The 21,134-nt window shown below is 42.5% G+C and overlaps 1 protein-coding gene across 4 annotated transcripts in view; it reads right to left on the reverse strand.

The window, feature by feature from the left end:
- CC2D2A (coiled-coil and C2 domain containing 2A) overlaps positions 1 to 21,134 on the reverse strand; it is a 155,467-nt gene that overhangs the window by 48,072 nt on the left and 86,261 nt on the right. For all 4 annotated transcript variants that reach the window (XM_050947299.1, XM_050947302.1, XM_050947301.1 and 1 more), the window contains 3 exons: positions 9,297 to 9,389; positions 6,468 to 6,559; positions 2,688 to 2,855 (listed from right to left, as the gene is read on the reverse strand). In XM_050947299.1, the coding sequence (XP_050803256.1) occupies positions 2,688 to 2,855; positions 6,468 to 6,559; positions 9,297 to 9,389 (353 nt within the window). The remainder of the gene's footprint in view (positions 1 to 2,687; positions 2,856 to 6,467; positions 6,560 to 9,296; positions 9,390 to 21,134) is intronic.

Below are 21,134 nucleotides of genomic sequence, written 5' to 3' on the forward strand. Positions count from 1 at the left end.
CACCTTGGGCCTGATGGTATGCCCAAAAGGTCCAAAAGGATCATTGTGGGGGTCCCTGAGCAGGATCCTGCCCCTTGTCATGCCATTGGCTAGCTCCATCCACATCTTGGCCATGGACACGGTAGCCACTCTCCACTTGGGACGACCTTGAGTTGGGGCAGGAAGGCCAAGGTGGAGCCGATCGCTCATGCTGGGTTGCACTATCATACATTGTTGGCTCGAGCCGCGGAGATGGAGATCGGCACCGTGGTCTCGAGCGATACCGCGACCTGGACCGGGACCGACCGTTGTATCGGTGCAGGGAGATAGATCTGGACCTCGATAAAGATCTATGCGTGGCGCGGCGCCGGGAACAACTCCGAGGAGACCAGCAGTGGGATCGGTGCTGAGAGCTGGACCGGTACCGACCGTATCTGGATGGAGATCTTTTTGAGGTGGAGTGGCGCCGTGAGTACAACTGGCGCCGAGATGGTGATTGGTGTTGGGACTGTGGGCAGTGCCATGGTGGAGATCAGCACGTGGATCAGGACCGTGACCTGGACTGGGACCGAGATCGGTGCTGACCCTTCTCGCTCTGTTATGGAGGGCGCATCATGGAGGGCTTCCATATCGATAGGACAGCCTGCACCGGCGGTACTGAAGTTCCTGACGGTCCCGGCTCGGTGAGTGCAATCAGGTCGCGAGCAGTGGAGAAAGTCTCCAGGGTGGAAGGCAGGGAGCTTATGTGCACCGGACTCAATTTGCAGTGCTGGAATCGACAGTGCTGGAGTTCTAGCCTTCACAGGTTGGTCCAGCACGGGACGCTGCTCAAAGGAGGGCACAGGCGGTGCCGGCAACTGTACAAGAACAGCACATTGCTTGTGCTGCTTCTTGGCTCCCAGAGACAGCAAGCGGTGCCAACGAGCAAAGAGATAGGGAAGTGGAGATCAGCTATGCTGCATTCCACAGTTCCAACGACCGTCACAGGCGGTAAGAAGGAACTGAGGGGGTACTGAGGGGGTCAGCAGGGGCATATATCCAGCACCATAAGGGCACCACTTCAGGGGACGTCTCAGCAGACCCACCAAGTCTTGCTAGGCTAAAATCTTCCCACGATCGTGCACGCAATGGGCGCGCACCTAATTGGAACTGATATGAACAAGCACTCGAAGAAGAACATATAAGTTATGGTAAGTAGGCAGAGTAGCAGAAGGGCTCAATTCTGCATTTTCAATAACTGACTATCACTAAATAGCGCTGGGTGCAGTTCAAAAATGTAGTCTTACTTGGAAATTGCTCTTGTTTATGAGAGAGAGCTTTTCAAGTTTTGAAGAATAATCTAAGGCTTGCTGTTCAGTCAGGCTTTTGAGCGAGCATTATTTTGCCCTTATTTTACGTTCAGATTAGTTGGATCGGATGTCTTAAGCCTACAATTATTATGAAGGAAAAGACTATTTATAAGTTAGTTTTGCATTGTGTTATGTTTTCACTACTTAAGTGTAGAGTGGAAAGGTATGTTTGTTATAAAAGCCCCATAAAATAAGAAAAATAATACAATGCATTCTTACAATATTTGAGGTGTATTTAAGCAAGTGTATCTGAAGGTAGGATTGAGCTTCAAAATTAATACAGTGAACTACATTAGGTTAATTCCACTGGTTAATATTTTGCCAATTAAAATGCTTAAAATGAATACATGAAGGTAGAAGAGCAAGAGCTAATACGAAAGATATACAGTTAAACCTCGATTCTACAAAGACCGATCTCACAAACAACCGGTTATACAATCCATTCTTCCCCAAGAGTGGGAGTCAGGGGAAACCACACAACAAAAGTGATGTTAATGAACAAGTTGACATCCCTTCATATTCTGATGTCTTCAGTGTACTGGAAATTGCTTTGCAGTAGTTTGAAGGACAAGAAAAAAAAGACGCAGTGCACCATACTACAGTTTATGCACCTTACCTACCGTGATTTTGAGATGATAAATTTTATTAACTTTATGTTTTATGAACTTCTTAATCCGCAATTAGTTTGTAACACAGGGGTTCCACTGTGCATAAAATAACTATTGGTTTGTAGAAAAGACTATTTGGAATGTCTTTTATTACATCTAATCTATCTAACCTTATTTAATATAAGTACAAGGGATATAGTATAAGTACTGGATATAATTAAAAGACATGATATTCATAAGTGTTTTAGGGATAGCATGTCTGATATTTCCTGTCTGTTTATATTCTCAAAAATCTCAAATTATCTTCCAATTATTTTTTCTTAGATAGCCTAATATGCACAATAAACCAGCGATCTTAGCAGGCACTACTAGATGAAAACATAATTCTAAGGAACTTGCAAAACAGCAATACTTGTACTATTAAACAACGTAATCAAAGAATTTGTAAATTTATCTCTCTGTGTTATTATCATGAGGATAAAAACCAATCATTTCATTTAATACACATAAAGCCAAATTTTCAGAACTGGCCACTTAACTGTGTTAAAAAAATTTCCTTACACATGCATCTGTACTCCAAAACCAGAGATTTAAACACACAGCTTTTGCATGCAAATTTCACAAAAGCAATTTATATAGCTGATTTTGAAAATATAGCCTCCAGTATGAAAAAGATTTTTAAAAAGGCAATAAAGAGCTACTAGAAAGAGAAAGAACATTTTCAACTAGAAGCCTTTTAAAGAGTTCATACCTTAAAACAGGTTTTCTCACTGGAATATCATAAGCTCTAATAATGTTCACTAAAAGATTTATGTCTCCATCTGATAGATTCTGTGCTGTAACTTTCTTCCTCTCCTTTCTTCTTGGCTTTAGTGGTCGCTTTGGCTCTGCCAGTTTAAAAAGACTGAGTCCTAAATTACTAGAAATCATAAAAGAGGGTTTTAGTCTTTTCTACACAGGATCCAGAGTTCTAATTTTCCCTTGACACATACACAAAACTACACACTTAAAAGAAAGAGAAATACATACTCTTGGTGTCATTTATTGTGAAATACGTTAATTGTTTATTAGCCCAGAAATGGCATTTTGTATTTTATAAATTTTAAATGAAATGTACAGAAGAATTATATCATAACTAAGTGAGAATATGAAATAAAATTAATTTTAAAACTTCAATATGGATCTAACATACTATAATTATAAACAAGATGCCTATTAGATGACATTATCCAATGTATGTAATACACCAAAAAAATCTATGCCCGGAACTATCTACGACAAACAGCAAGCTACAAAGGGGAAACAGAAATTAATGTACTATGACATACCCTGGGTCATCAGAACTTATAATACAAGGCAAAGCAGAATAAAAAGAAAAACAGAAAAAGAATAAAAACAGATGTGTGCAAAAACATACATGAATGATCCTAACTGTACAAACATATTTTAATTATAGAAAGCAATCCAGAACCAACTTTAAAAAGCAACGGTTAGGCAAGGTCAACTTCTCATTATGTGTAACTAAGAAAGTGCATTATTCTTGTAAAAACAGTATAAAAAGGTGAATTACTTTTTTAAAAGAGTAATATTCACTAAACATATTTTAATAGATTTCCCATGTTCCAGAGAATTGTGCATATTTTAAATCTAATAATAATATAATCTGATTGGCAAACAACGCTCAGTACAAATCAGTATTAATCATGTGGAAATCAGTACCAGTCAAGCTAATTTCATTTTAAACAAACCGGGAAATTAACTATAAATGTTATTTCTCATTCTGCAACATGAAATACCGAACCAAAAAGAACTGTTTCTTTGTTGAAAAGCAGCAAGCCTCTGTTTTGCCAGCAGATGGGTCTATTTAGGTTTATATTGTTAAATCAAAATAATATCTTAAGGGCACAATGGTGCACTAAACAAAGTTTACTAGTAGCAAAGAAATGCAATTCTCATTCATTATCCATCTGCTTAAACAGATTTAAAACAAATGCTAGTGAATGTCATTTATGTGTTGGTGATGCAGAGTAAGGGCTTGTCTACATTACCACGCGAGGTCGATCTAAGATATGCAACTTCAGCTATGTGAATAGCGTAGCTGAAGTCAACATACTTAGATCTACTTACCGCGGAGTCTTCACTGCAGTAAGTCGACAGCTGACGCTCTCCCATCGACTCCGCTTGTGCTTCTCGTTCTGGTGGAGTACCGGAGTCGATGGGAGAGCGCTCAGCGGTCAATTTATCGTGTCTATACTAGACTAAATAAATTGACCTGTGCTGGATCGATCGCTGCCCACCGATCCGGCAGGTAGTATAGACAAGCCCAAAGACGTGAAATACAGGAGGCATGGAAACATAGTACAAAAAGTCAGAGTCACAAAACAACAAACACATACATAATAGTCTGGCAAGAAAAGAGAAGAGATTTCAAAGACAAAAATAGGTTTGAGCAGAAGTAGAGACACATATGGGAAGTGCCCAGCAGCAAGGTGTCGAGACACATGTAAGGCACAGGATAACAAAAATGCACTTTTTAAAATTATTTCATGCTATTTGCAGGGCATCTCCTTGTGTCTTTCTCAAATCTATCCATCCACATCCTCTTCCACAACTCTCTTTTCCCTCTGATCTGTTCGCTCTTTTCTCAAGATGCCTTAGAATTGTGCAGCAAGAAAGGTTAGAAGTCTAAACAGCAACTTTTTCAGGATCAGTTTTTTACTTGTTTGTGTTTCAAACTTTAAGTCCAAGATCAAGATCATAACAACATTATGTAAACTTACATTTATACCTCCTTTCATACAGAAAGGACTCAGTATCTTTATTTATATATGCACTTTTAGATGCCTATTTATAACTGTTTTTCAAGCATATTATAACATTGCTAGGTGCCTCACAAAATAAATAAAAACCAGGCCCTAGCCCCAAAGAGCATATCATGTAAATTAAACATGACAGAATATGTGTGGATCCTAACTAAATTAAAGGGGTGTGAAATAGACAGAAAGCATGTGGGGGACAATGCTAACATGGTGTGGTATTTCTTTTAGTTTACAGGTCTGTCGCATCTTACACGCATTTAACATGCGCGATTTCAGCTTTATGCGGTCGGCAAAAACAAAAAAAAAGAGAAAAATAACAATTTTAATGCTGTACCTGTAGTGCAGGCAATTCTGCCCACCATTACACTCAATGTAATTTTGACTCTACGTGATTTTCGCTTTACGTACCGACTGTATTTATTTTTTGTTACCTTTCTTTCCCCTGCACATTTCTTGTAGATATGAGGGCTGAAGTGACTTTTTAGGAGGGAACTAAAGAAGATGAGGAAAGTTGCAATGAACAGGGCTGGGGAGGGCATTCTAAGCATTGGGATCAGCACAGACAAAGAGAGTGAGATGATCTTAGGGAAGGAGATGAAAGGAGCACCAAGGCTGACATTAGTGGTGGAGCGGACAGGGTAGTGAGATGTGCATAGCATACTCTAGGAAGCCATTAAAAGAATACCAAAATTATATAGATATAGTATACACATGTACTTATCCATACATACTCAGATATACATTTTATATATGTTCCCACAAATACATACACACATGCACATATTATAGGAACTATTTCATCCATCAGCACAGTAAAGCTACATCTGGATGAAACATGGCATCTGTTCAATACTTCATAGCAAAATTACAGACCAGTGTACAATAGGAAGTAAATAACTTAATATCCAGCAGAAACTATACTGGGATTGAAAATGTCTACTCTGCAAATCATCAGGATTGTGTTTTTATATTTATAGCTTTCCTGTTGGAAGCAAAGACAAGTAACTACTAACACCTCCTACACACACAAAGATGCAATATGAAGCAAGCCAAGCCGCCTAGAATCTGGGAGAGGTGAAGAGCAGAATCTTCTATGGAAAATATTAAGGGAATCTAATTTACTGTATTTAGCAATTAGAAACTGTGGTGATGATACTCAACCAATTCCCATAATATAGATTAACAGATTTAAGTTGCATCTGAAACAATGCAATTCCAGCCTCACAGTCCCGTCCCCCCGTCAACACCATGCTAAGACATTTGCTCAGCACTGATTCAGTGGGAAGAGTGCTGACTATTGAACCACCGAAGCCACCACATTTGGGTATTACTTGGAATCAGTCATTCAGGTGCATACTAAGCTAGACTCTCCTTAAGTTTATGAGGTCAGATGTTATCAGAGACTGAAGTAATATGGCAGCATATAAATAAACGTTACTATGAATGAATACTTCTGCTGAAAATAGCATATTACCTTAAAACATTCATGATGCAGTTTTCTTGCAGTTATTTAAACACTTGTGTATTTTGGCACAGATGAGCATGGTCCTTACAGAATAATATAGCATTATGCTAAATTTAAAACAATAGTAAGCATGGAGTACAACCCTAAATTTTTGTGGTAAAGAAATAATTATGAGCTTAGAAACAAGGATAGTTTAAAATTAGTTATTTAAATTATTTTAGATATGATAAAAACTTCTTTCCCTTACCCAAGACTAGGAACCTCCTCTTCATTTACCAAGTCAGAAAGAAGGAAATGGTGCTTTGCTGTTAGAAACCGGTTTATCACTGATTCTCTAACCTGGAAACATAACCAACTGTATGTCTTATCCAAATTCACTGAAAATACATCTGGTTCAATTTACTAAAAAGGAGAATTATGTTTCTTAATCTCCCCATCATAAAAAAAAGGCGCATGTTCAGGGATCCCTTTCCATAGTTACTTCCTCAGCACAAAATACTACCCCATTCTAGGAGTAATTGACTCCTCTAGATGCAGCCTCGGTAGTTGTCCCAGACTAAAGAGCCTGAGTCCAGGATCAGTACACCTGGTAAAGGGAATGGAAAAAATAAGAGGAATTTTCTGAACATGCACCCTTTCTCTTTCCAGATTCCAGTGGAGAAGAGTCCACGCTACAAACTCAACGTAACTCACTGACAATTTTTTTGGTTACCTTAAGAAAGAGTCAAAGTAAGGGTTAAAACAGATTGATGAAACAGTGTGAAGAAGCTTTCACTCCTCCTAACTATACTATATCAATTCTGTGGCTATATAGAGCATTTCAGATTCCAGGACTGTCAATGAGGACCTTTTTCAAGTACTATATTTGCAATAAAATATATCCTTTAGGGCTATTGATTAACCGCAGTTAACTCACGTGATTAACTAAAAAAAACTAATTGAAATTAAAAAAATTAATCATGATTAATCACAGTTTTAATTGCACTGTTAAACAACAGAATACCAATTGATATTTATTAAATATTTTGGATGTTTTTGTACATTTTTCAATATATTGATTTCAATTATAACACAGAATACAAAGTGTACAGTGCTCACTTTATATTATTTTTATTATAATATTTGCATATTGTAAAAATGATAAACAAAAGAAACAGTATTTTTCAATTCACCTCATACAAGTACTGTAGTGTAATCTGTTTATCATGAAAGTGCAACTTACAAATGTAGATTTTTTTGTTACATAACTGCGCTCAAGAACAAAACAATGTAAAACTTTAGAGCTTACAAGTCCACTCAGTCCTACCTCTTGTTCAGCCAATCGCTAAGACAAACAAGTCTGTTTACATTTACGGGAGATAATGCAGCCGGCTTCTTATTTACAATGTCATCTGAAAGTAAGAACAGGTGTTCACGTGGCACTTTTGTAGTGGCACTGCAAGATATTTACTTGCCAGATATGCTAAACATTTGTATGCCCCTTTATGCTTTGGTCACCATTCCAGAGGACATGCTTCCATGCCGATGACTTTCATTAAAAAAAAAAAAGTGTTAATTAAATTTGTGACTGAACTACTTGGGAAAGAATTAAATGTCTCCTGCTTTGTTTTATCCACATTCTGCCATATATTTCATGTTACAGCAGTCTCAGATGATGACTGAGCACATTTTTCTTTATAAGAAGACTTTCACTGCAGATCTGACAAAACGCAAAGAAGGTACCAATGTGAGATTTCTAAAGACAGCTATAACACGCAACCTAAGGTTTAAGAATCTGAAGTGCCCTCCAAAATCTGAGAGGGATGAGGTGTGGAACATGCTTTCAGAAGTCTTAAAAGAGCAATACTCCAGTGTGGAAACTACAGAACCCAAACCACCAAAAAAAAAAAAAATCAATCTTCAGCTAGTGGCATTTGACTCAGATGATGAAAATTAACATACGTCGCTCTGCATTGTTTTGGATCGTTATCAAGCAGAACCCCTCTAAAACTGTTCTCTGGAATGGTGGTTGAAGCATGAAGGAACATATGAAACTTTAGCGCATCTAACATGTAAATATCTTGAGATGCTGGCTACAACAGTGCCATGCGAACATCTGTTCTCACTTTCAGGTGATATTGTAATCAAGAAGCGGGCAGCATTATCTCCTGCAAATATAAACAAACAATTGGCTGAACAAGAAACAGGACTGAATGGACTTGTAGGCTCTAAAGTTTTACATTGTTTTATTTTTGAATGCAGCAATTTTTTTGTACATAATTCTACATTTGTAAGTTCAACTTTCATGATAAAAAGATTGCACTACAGTACTTGTATTAGGTGAATTGAAAAATACTATTTCTTTGTTTTTTTCCAATGCAAATATTTATAACAAATATGAAGTGAGCACTGTACACTTTGTATTGTGTTGTAATGGAAATCAATATATTTGAAAATGTAGAAAACATCCAAAATATTTAAAGAAATGGTATTCTATTATTGTTTAACAGTGTGATTAATCACAATTAATTTTTTAAATCACTTCACAGCCCTAATATAATTTAAAATTCTTAATTCTTTCAATTTCCAGTGGAACAAACAATCCTGTGCTATCAGAGAGAAGCAGAAGAATGGAAGGTGTTTTCTTGGGGGCTTGAGAAAGAAAGACTCTAATCAGTAGAACTTGCAGCTTGAAAACTATATTAATAATTAACAATTTGAGAGTCTGCAATATTTTCTTACTATAATTTTACAATTAATCCCTCCTGACAAGATCCTTATACTTTTGTATTATAGTAACTGCTTTATAGTATTAATACAATACTAAATAGTTTCATATAACATGTCTTCCCATTTCTATTATTTTCAAAAGTTTTGAATTAAGCCATAAAAACTCTCTCTGTGTGGAAACTATAGCTATCCAAAGGACTCTGCTTTAGATCAATTTTTCAAATGTAATTTGTGATTACATCTGCAACTTTTGACTTATAAAATGCAGTAAAAATGTGTTTGGATTGTACTTTAAAAATTCTTAAATAGAGTAGTAACAAAAAAAAAAGTAAGAAAGATCAATACTGACTCTTTTTGCATTTCTTACCTTCTGGAGATACTTGGCAACTAAAGCTCTGTGCGCATCTAGGTGATCTTTGCTGTCAATTACATCCCTCTCATGGAGCCTTTTCTCATAGTTCTAAGGATAAATACAAAAAATAAGTTTGTGATTTGATGTATCTTCTAGTGTTTTATGTCACATAAGGAAATAGTGATCATATTATTAACATAAACATATAGGATCAAAGTAAGCGAATGGAGGGAAGGATAGCTCAGTGGTTTGAGCACTGGCCTGCTAAACCCAGAGCTGTGAATTCAATCCTTGACGGGGCCTGGTTGGATGGGAGGGCACAAGCCAAATGTATTCAAACTTTTATTATGTGCTAGTCAAAGAAGTTTCTGTAGAACCTGCAGACTGCAAGGAACTACTGGTTGCAATTTTTTTTGTGATTATTAGACTTTTTATTCTGTTTTTGAAAAATGAATAAACACAGCAATAGGGAAAGAAAGAAATACACAAAATGGCATGAAGGCCTAATAAAACATATGTGATGTACAGAATCAGGGAAATGTAGAAATGAACGTTTCTCTCTCGCAAGATGGACTCTGCATAACACTCATGGAGATGTGCTAATGGTGCAGCTGACAGTGGATTATTTCATAGCAGCGTCTATCAGATCATTCTGACACCCCTCCTGCCCCTCTCCTTCTTGTACACTCCAAGAGCAATGGTATAAAAGGGGGCTTGATGCTCCAGCTGCCACAATTCCTTCCACAGCATTTTCAGGTCCAAAATTGTAATCAGGACTCTGAAGAAGCTGGGAAGGTGGGCGGGGAATGAAAGTCCATCTCAGAGAATATTGGCTACAGGTAAGTAACCTTCATTTCTTCTTCAGGTGGCCTTTGCACTTCCCAATAATGAGATCGCTTGATAAGCAGGGCTGTCATCTGAAGAGGGTGGGACATGGTGTCCTAATTAACTCAATTGGGATGCTAGATATAGTGCATAAAAGTTTTGTAAATGGGTGAACAGAGTTCCATTTAACAGCTCTGCAAATTTCTACAATGGGAATACACCTAAGGCATGCCAAGAAGGCCACTGCGACAGATGTTATGAACACATGGAATATTCCAAGAATATTATATTGACTTTATGGTATACATATCACTATGGGCTAACTCATGGTGGTATTCTTGGTTCCATGGGGAGTTACAGGGCTTTTTGCAGGAGCTAAAGTAACTAGGGGGTAATTAATGCAAATCTCTAAGGCAAGTAAAAAGCCTGGGAAAGTTTTGCCTCCTGGGAGTAACTGCATATACTGTTTGACCTGGTTTAATAGGCCTGGCAAACACAGAACTATAAACTGTCTGAAGTGGTTGGCCTGATGCAGGGAGAATGGTCATTTTCACCCGTCCAAAGAACTGACATGAAACTGTGACCAAGAGATACACTGTGGAGAGGGCCAGAAGAACTTTAATCCTACCAGCACCCCATGTGGAAGATGGGTAACTGCCCTGTAAGAGAAGGTTACTCATCCTGTGCAGTAACACAGGTTCTTTGAGATGGCTGCCCCTGTGGGATTAATCTGCATTCCTGCACCTGCAACTGGAGACTTTCAGTAGCAGCACTTGGTTGGTTCACACATGCACTGTCCCTGTCTAATGCCTCCTCTGGCGGTTACATAGTGCTGTGTGCCCAAACCCCCCTCAGTTCCTTCTCTATCGCAGAGTCCCTAACAGGAAACTCTGACTTAGAGGGGAGGAAGGAGGGTAGTGGCGCACCCACAGGAACAACCATCTCGAATAACCTAGTTACTGCACAGAGTGACCTTCTCCTCTTCTTCAAGGAGCGTCACTGTGGGTGTTCCACTTTAGGTGCTTGTAGAGCAGTCTCCCTCATCGGACAGAAGGGGCTTTGCAGGGCCAGCGCCAGGCACCAGCGAAGAAAGCAGGTACTTGGGGAGGCCAATGGAAAGGGACGGCATGTCCGGGTCTTCGGCGATGGGTCCCTCAGTCCCTCTGGGAACAAAGGACCTGCTACCGAATTGCCGCCGAAGAATGAAGCGGCACAGTAGAGCTGCCACTTAAGTACAATATCTTTTTTTTTTTCCCCACTTCACCGCTGGGGGTGGCAAAAAAGCTGGAGCCAGCCCTGGGGCTTCAGAGTTGTATTCGTGGTGGATGATAAAACGGTGAGTCCAAGCTGAGTGTCTGATGTCAAGTCCTGTTGTATTGCATGGTGCTCTGTGCACATGTGGGCTGATGCCCAGGTTGCAGCTATGCAGATGTCCATGATGGGTACATTGTTGAGAGAAGCTATTGATGTAGAAAGTGATCTGATGGAGCGCGTGTGGGTCCCCAGTGGGAGCTGTAGTTATTGCTGATGGTAGCAAAGATTAATGCACCCAGAGATCCATTTCGAGTCCCTTTGCTTGGCTATGGCGGCTTCTTTAGATCTTTCCGTGATAGAAAGAAATAACTTTGGTGATTTTCTGAAGGGTTTAGTCCTCTGAATGTAAAATGCTAGTACCCTTCTGATGTCCAGGACATTTCTCGTCTGTTCCCATGAGGATTGACATGGGGTGTACTTTGATTAAGCAAATTGGCAGATCCGATTTCTTAAATTCCAGTATATAATCTAATATCATTGGTAAAGGAGAGGTCTATTGTGGCACTATATGTGGAATCTCTTCCATTTGTGCAGGCAAGTATATTGTTTAGTAGACCATCATCTGCAATTTAATAGTATGGTCCTTACAGATAAATTAACCTGTCCATCATGCTCCGATTCACTGTCAGATTGTCGATCCAATCCTGGATCAGAGGAAGTAAATGAAGGGAAAACTAATGGTTTTGGCTTTCTTAAAATTGAAAAGAGAGAGAGACACCTCTCTGGTGAGCCCACAGGTATTCTAGGAAGAAGGAATGAAAGGTCTGGGAAAATCTAAATCTGTTCGGTGATCTGCCCATCAGGAGAGTTGGATCAGGAAGTAGCTCTGAGGCTTTTCTTTTATTCCCCTTATCAATGGGTATGCAGGTAACTGCACAACCTTTGGATCTGAATCTAACTGCACAGCCAAGTGATTTATTTAGTGTGTGCATAGTTGTCTAGCCAAGCGATGGCATCTTCAGTGGCGTGATGCAGTTCTTCTAGGCCCCGACGGACCCTAGTCAGCAGGCATTCATCAACAATGTGCATCATTGTCTGTGTTGCGCCACAGCTGCACAAAGGGCTGTCACCAAGGCCCCTGCAATACTGGTTGGCTGCACAGAGACCTTGCCTGGTCCAGAACCTGTTCAACAGGGACCATTGGCCATGGGGCAGGTCAAAAGCAGGCAGGCAAATTGTGGAATCGGTGACGACGGACTGGTGCCAAGTGTGTACCTGGGCATCTATCATTATAGCACGTGCTTATAGCACTGAGGAGTTGGAACCGACATCTGGAATAGCTACGTTCAGTACATCAAGGACAGAGGCCCTTCTTTAGAGATTTACCCAGTTTGGTGGTGTCATAAACAGATAAGTAAGAGTTAATAGAACAGAAGTACTTCATATCTCTTTTGCCTGGAAAGGGTTAACAAGTCCAGTGAGCCTGGCTGTCACCTGACCAGAGGATCAATCAGGGGACAGGATACTTTCAAATCTTGAGGGAGGAAAGTTTGTGTGTGTGCTGTTAGTTTTTGGTTGTTGTTCACTCTGGGGGCTCAGAGGGATCAGACGTGCAACCAGGTTTCTCTCCAATCTCTCCGATACAGGCTCTTATAAGTTTAGAATAGTAAGTACTAGGTGATAAGGCGAATTAGGCTTATGGTTGTTTTCTTTATTTGCAAATGTGTATTTGGTTGGAAGGAGTTCAAATGTGTATTTGGCTGAAAGGAGTTCAAATTGGTATTTTGCTGAAAGGATTTTAATTTGTACTTGAATACTTAGGCTGGGAGGGTATTCCCAAGTGTCTATAGCTGAAAGACCCTGTACCTATTCCATTTTAAATTTAGAAAGATAATTTTTACTGCTTTTCTTTCTTTAATTAAAAACTTTTCTTGTTTAAGAACCTGATTGTTTTTTTATTCTGGTGAGACCCCAGGGGACGGGGTCTGGATTCACCAGGGAATTGGTGGGGAGAAAGGAGGGAAGGGGGAGAGAGAGGCTAATTTCTCTGTGTGTTAGGATTACTGTCTCTCTCAGGGAGAACCTGGGAGGGGGAGAGAGAAGGAGGGGGGAAGGTGCATTTTCCTCTCTGTTTTAAGATTCAAGGAGTTTGAATCACAGTAATCTTCCAGGGTAACCCAGGGAGGGGAAGCCTGGGAGAGGCAACAGTGAGGGAAAGGGTTTACTTTCCTTGTGTTAAGATCCAGAGGGACTGGGTCTTGGGGGTCCTCGGGCAAGGTTTTTGGGGGGACCAGAGTGTACCAGGCACTGGAATTCCTGGTTGTTGGCAGCGCTACAGGTCCTAAGCTGGTAATCAAGCTTAGAGGAATTCATGCTGGTACCCCATCTTTTGGACGCTAAGGTTCAGAGTGGGGAATTATATCATGACAGGTGGCCTTAATTTTTGACCTAGATTCCGAGGAGGTTTTCAGAACCAAGCATGAGGGAACTGAAAGGGACCCAAAGCAGTGTTTGACCCTGATAACAGGAGCTGTATCTCACATCTTTATCCAGAAGGAGAGGTGATAGATTTGAAGAGGTGCTCCTATTAGGACTGGCTGCAGATCATGAGAATGTCCTTCCCCCAACCAAGCCAGACACCTGGTATGTCATAGGATCTGTAAGTCAGTACTGACATATGGGAACTAATAAAATAAATAACTTTTCATAGAATCATAGAAAATTAGGGTTGGAAGAGACCTCAGGAGGTCATCTAATCCAATCCCCTGCTCAAAGCAGGACCAACACTAACTAAATCATCCCAGCCAGGGCTTTGTCAAACCAGGTCTAAAAAACCTCTGAAGATGGAGATTCCACTACCTCCCTAGGTAACTCATTCCAGTGCTTCACCAATCTCCTACCGAAATAGATTTTCCCAATATCCAACCTAGACCTCCCCCACTGCAATTTGAGACCATTGCTTCTTGTTCTATCATCTGCCACCACTGAGAACAGCCGAGCTCCATCCTCTTTGGAACTCCCCTTCAGGTAGTTGAAGGCTGCTAAAAAATCCCCCTTCGCTCTTCTCTTCTGCAGATTAAATAAACCCAGTTCCCTCAGCTTATCCTCATAAGTCATGTGCCCCAGCCCCCTAATCATTTTTGCTGCCCTCCGCTGGACTCTCTCCAATTTGTCCACATCCATTCTGTAGTGGGGGAGCCAAAACTGGATGCAGTACTCCAGGTGTGGCCTCACCAGTGCCGAATAGAGGGGAATAATCCTACTAATATAGCCCAATATGTCTACTAATATAGCCAATAATCCTACTAATATAGCCCAATATGCTGTGAAATCTTCAATGAGCTTGAACTCAAAAAGGAAGCTTACAAGAAGTGGAAATTTGAACAGATGACTAGGGAGAAGTATAAAAACATTGCTAGAGCATGCAGGGGTGTAATCAGGAAGGCCAAGGCACAACTGGAGCTGCAGCTAGCAAGAGATGTGAAGAGTAACAAAAATATGACTAATATAGCCCAATAATCCTACTAATATAGCCCAATAATCCTACTAATATAGCCCAATATGCTGTGAAATCTTTAGTGAGCTTGAACTCAAAAATGAAGCTTACAAGAAGTGGAAATTTATTCCCTCCGAATAGAGGGGAATAATCACTTCCCTCGATCTGCTGGCAATGCTCCTACTAATGGCCTTCTTGGCAACAAGGGCACACTGGTGACTCATAACCAGCTTCTTGTCCACTGTAATCCTCAGGTCCTTTTCTGCAGAACTGCTGCTTAGCCAGTCGGTCCCCAGCCTGTAGCGGTGAATGGGAGTCTTCCTTCTTAAGTGCAGGTGTAATAACCTTAGTCCCAGTTCTGGACCTTAGCGTCCAAAATATGGGGGTTAGCATGAAAACCTCCAAGCTTAGTTACCAGCTTGGACCTGGTACCTGCTGCCACCACCCAAAAAAATTAGAGTGTTTTGGGGCACTCTGGTCCCTCTGAAAAACCTTCCCTGGGGACCCCAAGACCCAAATCCCTTGAGTCTCACAACCAAGGGAAATAATCCTTTTTCCCTTCCCCCCTCCAGGTGCTCCTGGAGAGATACACAGACACAAGCTCTGTGAAACTACACAGAGGGACTCCCCCTCTCCGTTCCCAATCCTGGAAACAAAAAGTACTTTCCTATTCCCCCAGAGGGAATGCAAAATCAGGCTAGCGATCCAACACACAAATCTCCCCTTTTCTTCCTCCCACCAATTCCCTGGTGAGTACAGACTCAATTTCCCTGAAGTAAAGAAAAACTCCAACAGGTCTTAAAAGAAAGCTTTATATAAAAAGAAAGAAAAATACATACAAATGTTCTCTCTGTATTTAGATGATATAACACAGGGTCAATTGCTTAAAAGAATATTGAATAAACAGCCTTATTCAAAAAGAATACAAATCAAAGCCCTCCAGCACTTATATTTATGCAAATACCAAAGAAAAGAAACCATAGAACTTACTATCTGATCTCTTTGTCCTTACACTTAGAAACAGAAAATTAGAAAGTAAAACTACTTCTCCAAAGCTCAGAGAAAGCAGGCAGGCAGAAAACAAAGACTCAGAGACTAAATTCCCTCCACCCAAAGTTGAAAAAATCCGGTTTCCTGATTGGTCCTCTGGTCAGGTGCTTCAGGTGAAAGAGACATTAACCCTTAGCTATCTGTTTATGACAGGTGGCAGCAGGTACCAGGTCCAAGCTGGTAACTAAGCTTGGAGGTTTTCATGCTAACCCCCATATTTTGGACGCTAAGGTCCAAATCTGGGACTAAGGTTATTACATGAGTGGCAGCTGGTGGGATATAGACAGAATCCAGAAGCCAGTAGAAATATTATATTTTTCTTTTCTCTGCTAAGGGCTTTTTAGCAGAGAGAAACAGTTGGTTTTAAAAGGGAACCAGAGAGAATTTTTTTTTCTGCTCTCTCTGGCAGTTTGTGGCTTGCATGTTAAGCGAGAAGCCATTAAGAAACTGTTGAGGGTCTTTTGTCATGCAATAGCCCTCCCATTAGGAGGCAAGTACCAGCACTTATATGCATGCAAATAAAGTGGTTTTTCTGGTTTCCCTTCATTGAACATTAGCTAGAGAGAGAAAAGGAAAATTAGCTAAAGGCACTGTTGCTAGGCAGACTTCAGGAGGCAACAGAGAACCTGCAGTTCAGAAGATAAACACCGGAGGGCACCCCAACACAAGAAAACAGGAATCATGACTTCTAAGGCAAAAATTGAGGCCGAAGAACAAATCAAAGAAGCTGAACACAGGCGACAACTGGAAATAAAACAAAAAGAGATGGAGATGAAAGAAAGAGAAGAACAGATCAAAGAGGCAGCCTACCAAAGAGAACAGGCAGCCTACCAAAGAAAACAAGCAGCCCAAGAGGCAGCACACAAAAGAAAACTAGAGGAAGAAGAGTTCGCCCACCGAAGGAAACAAGAAGAAGAAGAGTTGGCCCACCGCCGAGAAATGGAAAAGCACCAAAAAGAAATGGAAAAACAACAAAAAGAGAATGAAGAGAAGGAAAAACAGAGAAAACATGAACTGGAGTTGGCAAAAGCTGGGCTGCATGTGCCAGCCAACCCTAACAACCCGGCGCCAAATATTGCTCCACAGCACAGGAAATTTCCCACCTACAAGGCAGGTGATGACACCGAGGCCTTCTTGGAAAATTTTGAAAGAGCCTGTCTTGGGTACAGCATTCCCGAAGACCAGTACATGGTAGAATTGAGGTCACAGCTCAGTGGACCTTTAGCAGAGGTGGCAGCTGAAATGCCTAAGCTGCAAATGAATGACTATAAACTTTTTCAAACCAAGGCCAGATACAGGATGGGGATAACCCCAGATCATGCCCGTCGGCGCTTCAGAACCCAAAAGTGGAAACCCGAGGTGTCATTTCCCAAACACGCCTACTACATTGCAAAAAACTATGAGGCCTGGATAACAGGAAACAACATTCAAACCTTGGAAGAACTGAACCTCCTCATACAAATGGAGCAGTTCTTGGATGGTGTTCCTGAAGACATCACACGGTACATACAAGATGGAAATCCCAAAGATATCGCTGAGGCGGGGGAAATTGGAGCCAAATGGATGGAACTGGCAGAAAGCAAGAAAGCTACTGTCAAGGGGAACGATCACCCCAGGGGGCACACAGACCATAAACCCTACAACCGAGGACAGCCAAAGACCCCACATACCACCCAAGTAAAGCCACAGATACCCTACCCTTCAACCTCACCAGTCTCCAGTAACTCACCTCGGCCCAGTGACCCATCAGATGGAAGATGCTTTAAGTGTAATGAACTGGGACATATCAAGGCCAAGTGTCCCAAGAACACCATGCGAGTGCAATTCATTACACCCCCATCACACCAAAGATCCCCAGGCCCGGATGCCTCTCAAATACCTTTGGAGCGAAGGGAAAATTTGAGAGTGGGCGGAAAGAAGGTTACTGCGTGGAGAGACACGGGGGCACAAGTGTCAGCTATCCACCAATCCTTCGTTGACCCCAAATTCATCAACCCAAAGGCCAAAGTTACAATTTACCCCTTCATGTCACAAGCTGTAGACTTGCCTACAGCTCAACTGCCTGTCCAGTACAAAGGCTGGTCAGGAATGTGGACTTTTGCAGTCTATGACAATTATCCTATCCCCATGCTACTGGGGGAAGACTTGGCCAACCAGGTGAGGCGGGCCAAGAGAGTGGGAATGGTTACACGTAGCCAAACCAGGCAAGCTTCCAGACCCATTCCTGTTCCTGAGCCGTCCACAGACGCCCCGTCTGTGTTACCAGAGACCCAGGCAGAGGTAGTGGACCCGGATTCCATGCCTACCACTGAAACAGCCACAGCATCTCCAGTCCCAGGCCCGGAACTGGAACAGCAACCAGCACCAGCAAGTGCAACCACATCTTCAAACTCAACGCCAGAGGGCGCCAGCGAGCCAAAACTGGCAGAAGCAACAGACAGCCATACCCAAAAGGCTCAGCCACAGCCTGAAATACCCTCAGGTGCACCAGCGGAAAGCGGTTCACCAGCAACGGAAACAACCCCATCACCTACATCGCTTCCAGAGGGACCAAGCCCAAGTCCACAGTCTGAGGAAGAACTGGTGACCCCAGCCTCAAGGGAACAGTTCCAGACTGAGCAGGAAGCAGATGACAGCCTTCAGAAAGCGTGGGCGGCGGCACGGAGCACCCCACCGCCTTTCAGCTCTTCTAATCGATCCCGGTTTGTTATAGACCAAGGACTTTTATACAAGGAAATTCTTTCTGGTGGACACCGGGAAGAATGGCAGCCGCAAAAACAGTTGGTGGTTCCAACTAAGTACCGGGGGAAGCTCTTAAGCTTAGCCCATGATCATCCCAGTGGCCATGCTGGGGTGAACAGAACCAAGGACCGGTTGGGGAGGTCCTTCCACTGGGAGGGGATGGGCAAGGACGTTGCCAAGTATGTCCGGTCTTGTGAGGTATGCCAAAGAGTGGGAAAGCCCCAAGACCAGGTCAAGGCCCCTCTCCAGCCACTCCCCATAATTGAGGTCCCATTTCAGCGAGTAGCTGTGGATATTCTGGGCCCTTTCCCAAAAAAGACGCCCAGAGGAAAGCAGTACGTACTGACTTTAGTGGACTTTGCTACCCGATGGCCAGAAGCAGTAGCTCTAGGCAACACCAGGGCTAACACTGTGTGCCTGGCCTTAACAGACATCTTTGCCAGGGTAGGTTGGCCCTCCGACATCCTTACAGATTCAGGGTCTAATTTCCTGGCAGGGACCATGGAAAAACTGTGGGAAACTCATGGGGTGAATCACTTGGTTGCCACCTCGTACCACCATCAAACCAATGGCCTGGTGGAAAGGTTCAATGGAACTTTGGGGGCCATGATACGAAAATTCATCAACGAATTCTCCAATAATTGGGACCTAGTGTTGCAGCAGTTGCTGTTTGCCTACAGGGCTGTACCACATCCCAGTTTAGGGTTTTCACCATTTGAACTTGTGTATGGTCACGAGGTTAAGGGGCCATTACAGTTGGTGAAGCAGCAATGGGAGGGGTTTACGCCTTCTCCAGGAACTAACATTCTGGACTTTGTAAGCAACCTACAAAGCACCCTCCGACACTCTTTAGCCCTTGCTAGAGAGAACCTAAAGGATGCTCAAGAAGAGCAAAAGGCCTGGTATGACAGACATGCCAGAGAACGTTCCTTCAAGGTAGGAGACCAGGTTATGGTCTTGAAGGCGCAACAGGCCCATAAGATGGAAGCATCATGGGAAGGGCCATTCACGGTCCAAGAGCGCCTGGGAGCTGTAAACTACCTCATAGCATTTCCCAATTCCTCACTAAAGCCTAAAGTGTACCATGTTAATTCTCTCAAGCCTTTCTATTCCAGAGACTTACAGGTTTGTCAGTTTACAGTCCAGGGAGATGATGCTGAGTGGCCTGACGGTGTCTACTACGACGGGAAAAAAGACGGTGGCGTGGAAGAGGTGAACCTCTCAACCACCCTGGAACGTCTGCAACGGCAACAAATCAAGGAGCTGTGCACTAGCTTCGCCCCATTGTTCTCAGCCACCCCAGGACGGACTGAACGGGCATACCACTCCATTGATACAGGTAATGCTCACCCAATCAGAACCCCACCCTACCGAGTGTCTCCTCATGCCCAAGCTGCTATAGAACGGGAGATCCAGAACATGCTACAGATGGGTATAATCCGCTCATCTACCAGTGCATGGGCATCTCCAGTGGTTCTGGTACCCAAACCAGATGGGGAAATACGCTTTTGCGTGGACTACCGTAAGCTAAATGCTGTAACTCGTCCGGACAACTATCCAATGCCACGTACCGATGAGCTATTGGAAAAGTTGGGACGTGCCCAGTTCATCTCTACAATAGACTTAGCCAAGGGGTACTGGCAAGTACCGCTAGATGAACCTGCCAAGGAGAGGTCAGCATTCGTCACCCATGCGGGGGTGTATGAATTCAATGTCCTTCCTTTCGGCCTTCGAAATGCACCCGCCACCTTCCAGAGGCTGGTAGATGGTCTACTAGCTGGACTGGGAGAATTTGCAGTTGCCTACCTCGATGATGTGGCCATTTTTTCAGACTCCTGGCCCGAACACCTACTACACCTGGAAAAGGTCTTTGAGCGCATCAGGCAGGCAGGACTAACTGTTAAGGCCAAAAAGTGTCAAATAGGCCAAAACAGAGTGACTTACCTGGGGCACCAGGTGGGTCGAGGAACCATAAACCCCCTACAGGCCAAGGTGGATGCTATCCAAAAGTGGCCTGTCCCACGGTCCAAGAAGCAGGTCCAATCCTTCTTAGGCTTGGCCGGATACTACAGGCGATTTGTACCACACTACAGCCAAATCGCTGCCCCACTGACCGACCTGACCAAAAAGACCCAGCCAAATGCCGTTAAGTGGACTGATGAGTGTCAAAAGGCCTTTACCCAGCTTAAGGCGATGCTCATGTCTGACCCTGTGCTCAGGGCCCCAGATTTTGACAAGCCATTCCTAGTAACCACAGATGCATCTGAGCGTGGTATAGGAGCAGTGCTCATGCAGGAAGCAACAGATCACAACTTCCATCCTGTCGTGTTTCTCAGCAAGAAACTGTCTGAGAGGGAAAGTCACTGGTCAGTCAGTGAAAAGGAATGCTATGCCATTGTGTACGCCCTGGAAAAGCTACGCCCATATGTTTGGGGACGGCGGTTCCAACTACAAACTGACCATGCTGCACTAAAGTGGCTTCATAC

This window comes from Gopherus flavomarginatus, chromosome 3 (assembly GCF_025201925.1).
Source record: "Gopherus flavomarginatus isolate rGopFla2 chromosome 3, rGopFla2.mat.asm, whole genome shotgun sequence".
Lineage (NCBI taxonomy): Eukaryota > Metazoa > Chordata > Testudines > Testudinidae > Gopherus > Gopherus flavomarginatus.